Source organism: Uloborus diversus, chromosome 2 (genome assembly GCF_026930045.1).
Source record: "Uloborus diversus isolate 005 chromosome 2, Udiv.v.3.1, whole genome shotgun sequence".
In the NCBI taxonomy this organism is placed as follows: domain Eukaryota; kingdom Metazoa; phylum Arthropoda; class Arachnida; order Araneae; family Uloboridae; genus Uloborus; species Uloborus diversus.
This window is the reverse complement of record NC_072732.1, coordinates 93596450-93608582: the sequence shown is the minus strand read 5'-3', so window position 1 is coordinate 93608582 and position 12133 is coordinate 93596450. Positions and strand designations below refer to the sequence as shown.

General features: G+C 32.6%; 1 protein-coding gene across 1 annotated transcript in view; it reads right to left on the bottom strand.

Annotated features, from left to right (window-relative positions):
• Positions 1-11077, bottom strand: part of LOC129235282 (17-beta-hydroxysteroid dehydrogenase type 6-like) — a 29205-nt gene extending 18128 nt beyond the window's left edge. Inside the window, exon 1 of the mRNA XM_054869002.1 lies at positions 10842-11077. Coding sequence (XP_054724977.1) covers positions 10842-11049 — 208 coding nt within the window. The 5' untranslated portion in view covers positions 11050-11077. The remainder of the gene's footprint in view (positions 1-10841) is intronic.
• Between the last annotated feature and the right edge of the window lie 1056 nt (positions 11078-12133).

The window sequence follows — 12133 nt, the reverse complement described above, 5'->3', positions numbered from 1 at the left end:
CGCGAAATATTTAGTCTATTTTAACTGCCACTCATCTCGTAATAGTTTAAGTATATAGTAACACGTGTAGTCTATTCCATTCAGGAAAAAATACTTCTGAAGATCAAAGCATGAAAAAGAAGTAAAAAATTTAAATTTTCTTTTGAAAGCACAGATTGACCGCCAAAAAAAAAAAAAAAAATCTGTTTCAATGCAAGCTTTATAATAAAATACATCGTTTTTACTTTATGTACTGTAATTTTGAAAACAAATTTTCAATTTCTTCATTTTGAAGAAACTAAGTCATCTAAACTATTTCACTTTGCACTCCCCTACTAATCAGACTCCCCAACTAATTATTGATTTCAAATCTAAATTTATTGCTCTTTTTTTTCCACAAAACTCACACAAAGTTAGTTTACATAACTGGCAACGTAAAAGGCATATAATCAATAGTGACACACATTAACATTTCATAATTTAGAGGAAAAATATTTCGAACTGTAAGTATGTGTTATTAGTTTAGACAACAAAGACTAAACAGTAAACATCACATTTATAATTTTTTTTGCTCGTACTGTAATTTTTCAGACTAAATCGCTTACTGTGAAAACCTTGATTTTCTCAATGTTCTTTTTTGAGTTGTGTCTCTTCCCTTGCCGAGGCACGGTATGTCTTTGAAGGTGATATTTTAGTAGTCAAGGTAACGCCAGTTAAGGCTCGTACAAAATTCATGAAACCACCATGAAAAAGTGAAATCTTTATATGCTATTCTTTCAGAGCTGTTCATAAAGTGATGAAATAAAATTCCTTTGAAAGCAAATCTCTTTCTGATTTATTTTAAGTCTACCTTTCAAAAACTCGGGATTATTTGATGTTTTGTTCGAGATAACACCAAAAGAAATAAAATACACGTATTTCTGAATTCTTATTCTTTAAAAATTATTTAGAACATTACAAAAAGAGAGGAACTATAACAAACATAAATTGCGAAAGAAAAAAAGAAAGAAAAAAAAAGAGAGAAAAAAACATAAAAAAATGGTAAACAACAATGTTACGGTGTACAAGTAACAACACTTACCTCTATATGATTATAAAAAAAAAAAAAAAAAAAAAAACTCACGGGGAACGATGTTTATTACCAAAAACAAGTCTAATTTTCAAAAGCTCAAAAAAATATCGTTCGACTCTTTATCTTGGGGCTGAGATCAAGTTTTTCCCGAATATTACGAAGCAAATATACGTTTTATTACTAGTGAATGAATCGTTCATTCCCTTCACAATAGAGCAAAGAATTGGGTAGAGTGTCTAAAATATTAAATGAGCCTAAAAATCACTGAAATACCTTTCTGCAAAAAGTGAAAGAAAATAAAGCAACGTTAATAGGCACAAAACCTCCTTTTCAATCCTAAAGATATGGTTTGATATCGCAGATGCTTATGGATAAATTCCTTTTTTTTTTTTTTTTCCCGAATATCTCTGCTTCACAGCTGATTTCTTTGCATATTTAAAAGCTATAATATTACATAAATATTAGCCTATTAGCCGACCCATGAGAAGTGTTCGTGATCGAAGTTCATAGTCTTGTTGTAAAAATGTCATGTAAAAACAACCTATATAAAAATTCACATATTTGCCTATTTATTCAGATTTTAATTCATACTTAATGTCATATAACTAGAGCACAAATTCATCGCAATGTGTTACAAACTATACCATAATACATGAAGTAATCACGGGAAAATAATCCATGAAGTAAGAAGTGTGTACAATCGTTTTATTCAATAAAGTATACTGCTTAAAAAATTGTAATACGTATTTTAAAAAACAAACAAACATATATTAAAGCAGAAAAAATGATAAACATATTTTAATAAATTAATTTAAATATCTTCGGTAACTTTAATTTTTAAGTTGCATATTATTAAAAGAACAACCATTCATAATTGATACCAAATCGTTTAAAGTTAAATAATATTCCAAAATATACACAGATATAAAGTGCGAAGAAATAATTTTTTTAAAAGAATGAAAGAAAAACAATCACTGCATTTCGCATGCGAAAAAAGCACACGGTAATACATAGTTAATTACCAAAGACACGATTTTTTCCCTCAATAATTAAACCTTCATGTATTTCATTCGTCCCGAGTTTTCAAAATCGCTTACGGAATCTTCAGTAAAGGGTTCCGAAAATATGTTTAAAAGCAATGACAATAAATCGTTTGAACAGCTACCTACCAATCACAAAGCAATTACAAGAATCGAACATTAGTCACGGTATAGTGTTATCAAAGCAGTCTTGATTGCTCAAAAACAGATGTCTACTTTCAAAATAGTAGTAGACTCAATTGTTCGGTAAATTGAAAATAGCATTAACGTAATACGGTTAACTCCTGATTATCGGCAAAAGGATTATCCGCGGGTCTTTTCACATTTTTTTTTTTTTTTTTTTTTTTTTTTGAAACATATGATTCTGTTATTGTTTGCTTTTAGATTTTCCTTGCATTTTTACTTCCTTTTACAAAAAGGAAAGTATTGTATTCGCGAAAAAAATTTCACTCAAAAATCGACCTTAATTTCCATTTTGCTCACCCCCGAATGAATGTTGAGTTTTTTTTTTCGACTCCACCACACGTGGATAAGTGTCTAAGAACGCATAGACAAGCGAAATATCCATTTTGACGATTCTCGAGTTAGTTACATCGAGTTTTCTCGTGAAGCCTGTATGTACGTATGTATGTATGTGCGCATGTGCAGATGTGCGTATGTGCGGATGTGCGGATGTATGTCGCTTAACTCATGAACGGTATGTCCTAGAAAGTTGAAATTTGGTACGTAGACTCCTAGTGGGGTCTAGTTGTGCACCTCCCTTTCGGGATTTTTTAAGGGGCCCTTTTTCCCCTTTTTGGGGGGAAATCATTGTTAACTTCGATATGAACTTAAGTGGTGTTACAGTTTGGCACACTTGGCGATATATCGCCAGTCATTTGGTAGCCAAGTTTTGTCGCCAACCTGGCGACAAATTTGGCGATTTTTTTAAATCTGGTTTCAGTTTGGCCACAGTTGGTGATATTTAGAGAGTAAACTATTGAATCACATTAAAATTACCGATAATGGGAAAATGACATTAAATTGGAGTAAAAGGAAGTCATGTGAGGCACACATCAGCTCGTTTAATTTCAATATTAGAAGATGCAACATATCAATGTTTTTAGTTGTAATTTAAAGGAATGTGTGAGTGTCATTAATATTTTTCAACTGTTGTATACACTAAGTATCGTTTCTTACCTATTATTTGGATTATCTGCGGTTACCTTGCCACCCTAGTCCGTGGATAATTGGGAGTTTACTGTACAGTAAAGCCTGTCTACAACGATACATTTGGGACCTAAAAAAATATTGTTATAGACAGGTTATAGTAATAGACAGTTTGATTATTCATGCTGAGATTTTCCTTGGGACCGAGGAAAATATCGTTAAAGACAGGTTTATTGTTATAGATAGTATCGTAATCCACAGGTTTCACTGTATTATTTTATTATCACTTTGAAATATTTTGCGGAACAAACTTACCCAAAAAAAGTTATGCTATTCCCATTAAGTAACACTAAAAAACAAACTCAGTATTTTGGATTTAAGTATTTTGACAAGTATTTGGACTTAATTTTTTTTCTGCACTGCAACTATTAACAAACAAATACAGTAAAACCTGTCTACAACCATGCTGTTGGAACCTAAAAAAAATATTGTTATAGACAGGTTATCGTTATAGACAGTTTGATTATTCATGCTGAAATTTTGCTTGGGACCGAGGAAAATATCGTTAGAGACAGGTTTATTGTTATAGATAGTATCGTTATAAACAGGTTTCACTGTAGCAACGCCAAATTGCAAATAGTAATTAGTTTATTTTGAGACTATAACATTCGTTGTCGGATTTTCTTTGTTTTATTCTGTTGAAAGAAGCGAAGATTTCTTGTGATATAACTCCGAAACACTTATCTGCTACTCTAATTGCTATTTTGTACATTAACGCTGTTATTTGTTTCTTATTACATCTTAAAAAGTTAAATGTTTCTTTGAGCGCATCATTAATTTCGTTGCAGCAAAAAAACATAAAGCTATTAACAACACCATGAGAGAGTAGCCATTTTGAAAAACTCCCAGCTTCATAAAACATAAAAGATTTTTTTACTGCCCAAATATGTAGAACGGTCGCATAAATACCACTTGAGGAGGTTGAATGAACAAGGAACCTTTGTGAGTTCCTTGATATAACTCCATGATTGATATATGTTGAGTGTTGACGCCTGACTGGTATCAATTTGCAGTTACGGCTTAAATATTAGTTGCTTGTATGATGCCCAGGGTCAGTCAATATGCAGGGGTTTGACATTTTTGCGCAGAATTTGCACTTACTTCCTGGAATTTTAAAATTCGGCTTTAAATTGTGACACAGTAGAATCTCATTTATCCGGTCCCTGTTTATCCGGACCTCCGGCTCATCCGGACCAAATTTGTAGAGTAAAAGTTATATTTACTTAAATGATAATTTTAAATTATGATAGCAAGAACGAAACTATAAATACGCCAAATATTCTGTTTTATTTTGATTAAAAAAACAATAAATATTAATTATAATGTTATTCATCTACTAATTATGTTATTATTCATTTATTAGTTACATTATTATTCATTTATCAATTATAATATTATCCATTTATCAACTACAATATTTTCATTCATTAACTCCTTGACTGCCACGGCAATTTTCAGTAATCTGGCCTAAAGTGACAATTTGATGAAATCAAATCATTTTATTAAGAATTCTAATTCTAGTGCATAGTTATCATTAAGAAGCATAAAAAATAAAGCCACCTACCGAAAAAAAAAACAGCATTCGACAAAGCCATGTCGTATATGTACACTAGCAAAAATAAATGAAAAAGGCGAGAAAAAGTAAACGAGTATGAGATAACTCGTAGTTGTGACATCCTAAAAAAGAACGCAATCTACGAGTTATCTCTTAGTTGGCAGTCAAAGTGTTAATTATAATAGTATTATTAATTTATTAATTATTATATTTTCATTTATTAATTATAATGTTATTCAAGTGTAGTACTAATCTGACAAACAACACGGCATACTTGGAGCGTCAGGAACGACAGCACTGCAGCTGGACTATAATTGAGGCAATGAGAAGCTATGGGTAGAGGTTCTATATAGAGACTCTAGCTATGGGAAGTAAGAGGACCTTTTCAAGGTTTGAGTAAAACGTGTTTAAAGTTCCGGTTCTTGGAAGTCCTTAAATGAAAAGTTTTTCGAAATTGTGCTGTATTGCAGCATTTACTAGGGCTACTAGTACTCTCTCCTGTCCCAAGACAGAGGGGAAGTTCACCTACCATTTGTGTACTGGTTATCTCCAAATTTTTAATTTTGGTACTTACGTCCCTTTGCTTCTCACTGCCTTAAATGATAAAGTACTACCTAGAAACGATACTATGTAATTTTGGTACAAAGCATTGTTTTTTCGCTCTAATGAAATATAAGTCTGCTTATTTGAGACTGTGTTTTGCTTATTACCCATATTACCTGGATTGCCCGGATTTCCCCTTATCCGGTTGCTTTTGGTCCTACTTAGTCCGGATACATGAGGTTGAACTGTATTTAGAGCATGAGGAACCGTTATGTATATCATTATAAGAAATATCAACTTCCTTAAACAATTTTTTTGTGCTTAAAAAAAGGATTTGTACTAATTGTTGCGAGCATGACCTTACTGTCACGCCCGCAACACGTACAATTCATTGTTTTTGAAATACAATAAAACTTTTGCCTGGATGTGCGTCTCTGGATGTGATAACCAGGCTGTCTGTATATTGCATGTAGTTCTTTATGCCTTAGCCAATTTTAACAATTTGGTAGAAGATTTATAAACAAATCTGAGTGTCTTCACAACATTGACCAATAATTTCTTTTTTCTCCTCTGCCTCTTTTTTTCTTTTTCTTTAAGACTGTGAGAGGGATGTGAAATACATGTGGAAACGCTACTTGCAACTAGTTCATTTAGAATAGGAAAAAAAGCCTGCTGTGGCTGCAGTGGGGGAGGATGTGAAGTGTGTAATGGGTAGACCTGACTGCGGGTAGGAAAATAATTGATGAAATAAGACTTCGCTCTCAGTAGGATTGAGTCGTAATCCTGTTTTTTATGCTGTGTAAAATAGTTTTTTTTTTTTTTTTTTTTCAGAGTTGGTAAATAATTTATTTTCTTGCAATGCAGCCTTTTTCTCTTTTAAGTAGTAGATATTAGTTTGCTTTATACAGAAATAATAGTTGAAAGTGGATAAAAAAATTTTTTTATTTGTATAAGAATATTAAACTTTCAAGTAAATAAATATTATTTCATGCCTGTTATTTTCTTCTTCAGTAGGAAATAAATAATAATAATAAACGGCATGAAAAACACTTTTCTGAAGTTGCTATGGGCCTGGGATAAGAAATTTAACTTTTCTTGTGAATTGCCCATATATAGATGGCTACAGCTTAAAATTTGTCGCAATCTCTGAAAAATATTTGTTAAACATTTAACTCATGATGTGGCAAAAATTTGAAGCTGAAAGATAAGATCACTCACAGCACTAAAAGAGTAAAGCTTTTTCAACTTATCTGAAAATACTATTAACACCTGCATTTTCTAAGAATCACTTCAGCAGTTATATTATCTACTCCACGCTTCATATCTATTCTCATACACACACAGTGTTATATTTTCGGCAAGCAAACTGATAAAAAGAGATAACGAATTTCGACAATGAAAATATACGTACTCTTCTATCAAAAAAATGATAATAAAATGAATAAATTAATTAATTCAATAAAAAAATATTTTGAATGGTCTTTAAGAAGCATTGTCAAATCGAAGACCTTGGTGTCAAAGGGGGGAAACTTCACTTTTTGCAGGTCAGGGCTCAATTTCCCAATAGGCAGAGTAAGCAGCTGCCTAGAGCGGCAATTTTTGCTTTACCCCCTTTCTTTTTTAAATTATTACTCTTGAAGCTAGTATTCTTTCATTTTCCATAGTGACATCCTTTTCTTGAAATTTAATAATGTTAACTTTCACTCATCTTACGAAAATGAAATACTTTACAAGCATGAAAATAGATGTGTGTAAAACAATAAGTGTGAAGACTAATTAGCGGTGTCAATTGAAGAAAAGCAAGTGTCACCGCGTTTGACCAGAAGCCGCAAAAAGATTGGAGTTTGACGATGATTTTTAGTGCCATAGTAAAGTTTATTCAATTATGGTTTCTTCAGTGATTGACCTGTATTTTCTCTTCTACATTATTAATACTTAAAATCTTTTCGCTTAATAGTGGGCAGCAAATGAAATTGAGTGACGAGCGAAAAAAACCTGAATGATTTTAAATGAAGAAAGCATGCTCTTAGTTAAAAACCGATGAAAAAAAAGGCGTTTTCAAAAAGTTTTTAAAAAGTGAAACATATTTTTCCAATGGGCAGTTTTCAAAAGCAGAATCTTTGAGCTTTTTGGAATGTAATCCAGTACTAATTTACGGTTTGGTGTCAAAACTTCGCGGCCAAAACTTCGCGTGGACAGAACTTCGCGTGGTCAAAACTTCGCGTGGACAAAACTTCGCGTGGACAAAACTTCGCGTGGACAAAACTTCGCACGGTCAACTTTGCTGATTCATAACTTCGTGACTTCGCCTATCCAGAGCTTCGCGTGGGTAGAACTTCGCGCATTTATAGCAATGAACTTCAATAAACATATCATATAAACTTAGCTAAAAAGTAAAAATGTATCTTTTTTTTTGGGGGGGGGGAGGGGGGTTATCGTTTAACGATTTCCGAGAACGCATTAGACACACTCTATATAAAGAAACTTAATTTTTTATAAGGAATTACTTGATTGCAAGTTAATTGTGTAAATCCTAAATGAATTTAAGTATAGCAAGTTAATGAAGTAATAAATTGATACAGATTTGAAGTTTAAATAAAGATTAATTTATCACTTTTTCGAAAACAAGGAATTGGTTTTGTAATAATAATTTAATGTTCTATAGCTAACTACATTCTATAACTAACGTATATAGTTTTGTTTGTGCAAAAATTTGTACGCACGAAATTTTGCCTGCGCGAAGTTTTGTCCACGCGAAGTTTTGTCCACGCGAAGTTTTGTCCACGCGAAGTTTTGACCCCGCGAAGTTTTGTCCACGCGAAGTTTTGACCGCGCGAAGTTTTGTCCACGCGAAGTTTTGTCCACGCGAAGTTTTGTCCACGCGAAATCTTGTCCGCGCAAAGTTTTGGTCGCGAAGTATTGTCCAGCGAAGTTTCGGCCGCGAATTTTTGACCCATTACCCCAATTTACAAGTGAAATATCATCGAGCAATGAGAAGTGGTTAGAAACGTTAAGTGAGTGAACGTAATAACACAGAGGAAATTATTTAAATCGTTGATTCACATCACAGATGAAAACAATTCTCAATTTGCCGAATGATGAAATACGGGCATACACAAATATCATACGTTCAGTACACATAATCGGATGGAACGTTAAGCATCATTAAAAAACAATTTCAAAAAATAAATAATAATAATAATAATAATAATCTCAATGTTGCAACTTTGTCTCTAAATTTTCCAAATAAGTAATTTTTGGGGGGTGACATGCGTTTTCTTTATTCACGGAAATTTTTCATCTTTTTTTTTTTTTTTGAGGGGGGTGGGCGGCAGATTTCAGATCTGCCTAAATGCTGCATGGAACTAAATTCAGCTCTGTTGCAGGTTTTATGTTCTGCATTGAAACACATAAAGAAAAGTACAGTGAAATCCAGTTACAACGAATGCCAGTACAACGAAATATTCGTTTCATGAAAATGATATTTCATTTCGTTGAAACGAATTGAAAACGGTGAACGGGTTAAATTTCCCGCTAAATAATGGGTAATTGGGATATTAGTGGGTACAAATATCTTCTTTTACTTTAAATTTTAACTACAATAATTCATATATTGATCGAAAATTTGAAAAAAATTAAACAAACCAAAGTTGACATATTTCAGGATCTTTCTGAAAGTACTGTTTATAGGGATAAAATACCCCTTGCAATATTACCCCGTCGCGCGGCTAGTTGCCGATGAGCAATTCCATATCGGATAAATTACCTTCCTGACTTCAACATTTCCGATTTAATAAAATTTGGCATGAGGGACACATACGTTCAGTAATCCTGCCAATTTTTAGATTTTTATTCTGAAAATTGTTCGAAATATAATCCTGTACAAAAACTCAAAATGTGCGAAAAAAAAAATGAAAAGTGTGTTTGCATAAATCACTAATTTCTAATAGAATGAAAATTCAAAACATATTGCAAAGTTAAAAATAGAGCTTTCTATTGATATACTGTATAACATGACTTTTTTACGATAGATTTAATTTTCGAGGTTATTCTCCGTGACGGGGTAATATTGCGAAAAATTGTTTACCCCCATAAAAAGTATTTTCAGAAAAATCCTGAAACACGTCAATTTTAGTTTGTTTAGTTTCAAATTTTCAATAATTATTTGAATTATTGTAATTAAAATTTAAAGTAAATGATCTTGATAAAGTAAATGAAGATATTGCACCCTCTAATGTCCCAATTATCTAATATTTAGGGGTAAATTTCACCCCGTTAAAAGTGTTTGCTGACGATAAAAAGAAAACCGAGTTCAATATTTTTAAGTGTTCTGTCGATGTGCAAAGTTTTATTTACATCGGTGATTCACACTTGCCTAGGCCTAGGGTTACTTGTAAGGTGAATTTCGCTAGCTAGAACTCATATAAAGTTAAAATATATTTATTTTTTTGTAGATAACATGGAAAAACGAGAAGAAGGAAAGAAAATTACAAAACAAGAACTGTTATTATCGTCGCCATACTGCGTTCACGTTAGAAGGTAGACCTGATGCAGACAAAAAGGTTGAAAGAAAATTTGCCACTGTGCCACTTTTGGAGATTTTTTCTTGAATGAAAAGAAAGCCAACCAATAGTATTCGTATTCAAACTCTTCTTTGCCACCAATTTGCTCTTGTCTAATCCAAACACGTGATTGACGTTGTCAAATGTCGCATCTCTTTGTTTACATCTAGTCTATCTTTCCCGTGAACGCTGTATACGTGCTTTTTTTATTCATACAAATTTTCTGTCTGTGTTTTAGAAACCAATTTCTAAAGCTTCGAATTTGCAACAATCTTATTAAGTTTATCTGCTGTTTTTAATGGTTCCAGAGCATATTTTGCGATTTGTTGCATAACATATCAACGGGCCACATGAATCGGCTTCGTGGGTCCCATCTAGCCCGTGGGCCATAGGTTGGGCCTCACTGATTTAAGGTACATTAATTATTACTTGATAAGAATTTAATGACTATGCGTAAACATTGCACAAACCGTTTTAGTTGCTATTAGTTCTTTTACATTGATATTTAACATCTTTTTAAAAAATGAAAAACGATCCTTAAGAGGTTAATTTAATGTTGAATTTCAAATTATTTCTTTCCACAAGAAACTATTAACATCACATAAATTTAGTACATGGCGTTTAGAAAATTAACATTCCTTTTTTTTTTTTTTTTGAAAGATCATCATGATTTTTAATAGCAGAAGAAGTCTGCTTTCGTTTAAAAAAAGAATTTGGATTTCAGCAAGATTTTCAGTGTTTCCAACTGGATTCTGCAGTTGCGAATAACGGATGGAATCGTCTGTCATAAATTCCGCACAGAACTAAAAAAAAAAAAAAAAAAAAAACCGTTAAATTTAAAGACATGGGGCTGCGTTTTCTTAACAGAACATAAAAATCACCTGTTATAAGGACTGCTTTTCCATGAGGTAAAACCAATCGCCTCGGTATCGTGGAAAGTATCCAGCGAGTGAAAATGTTAGCCGCATATCCAAGCACAACTATCCAACCAAAAGTCAAAACTAAAGAGTTCAGGTCGGGGTAAAGTTTTGTGATGAAAATTAATCCAGATAGAAAAAGTAAAAATATTCCCACTGCTCGGAACATCATGACGCTTTGTGTGAACACTTCCCAAGGCTATTCGTCTTTACGCTACGAACATATAGAATGCAATGAAGAAAAATGTGCAAACAAAAACTTCCTTTTCCGCACGTCACTTGGAACGCAGCTCTCTGATTTGTTCGACATCTAAGGGGGATGTGGCGCTAAATTGGTTTCTTTTTTCTTTTTTTTAAATCTTGAAACAAAAGGCAGATAGTGCACCTCTTCAGAAAATGCAGATTGTATTGTTTATTTTTAACACGGGAAAATTTTTTTTCTTTATTAGGTAAGATTGTAAAACAATTACTTTTCTCCCCCGGGAGCAGCGATGCCCAGGGGGGGGGGGGGTTATGGCGCAAGTTACGCCATCAAAAAAATTTTTTTTTGGTGGGGGGGGGGATTTTTCATTTTTTTAAATTTATTTATTTGAATGAATTTATTGATTTATTTTTAATTTAAATTATTTATTTTATTTTGCTGGTTTCTATTTTATTTTATTTATTTATTTAGTTTGTGTGTGTGTATTTCATTGGCGCAGCACAGAACTTTTCTGATAAAATAATAATAATTAATATTAATTATAAATAAATAAATAAATAGATGAAATTTTTTTAAAAAAATATATAAATCAATAAAAAAGAACTAAAAAATAAAAAAGGAAAGAAGGTTGAAATTTTTTGGGGGGGGGGAGGGGGGAGGGGGGAATTGCGCCATTGAACTTGGGGGGGGGGGGCACCTCTTCTCGGGAATGCGGATATGAATTTTCGAAATTTTTTGTTTTGGTGGTTTTCCAGGATGCTGAATACTTGCATTCCCGAATACTTGTCTGTTCAAGCAGCGAATCATAATACAGTGAAACCTGTGTAAGTTGACCACTCGCGGTGCAGTACTTTGGCGGTCAACTTAGACAGGTGGTCAACTTATAAAGGGCGGTAATAATTTATTTTATTTTACTTTTTTTTTTGGTCATTTCTTGCACCATGTATTCATTTTTTGAGGAATTCACCCTTACTCTTTCTGTTCAACTCACTTTCATTGTTTAACATTATTGAAAGTGAAACAATAATTAAAAATACTATTCAAATAATTTTGT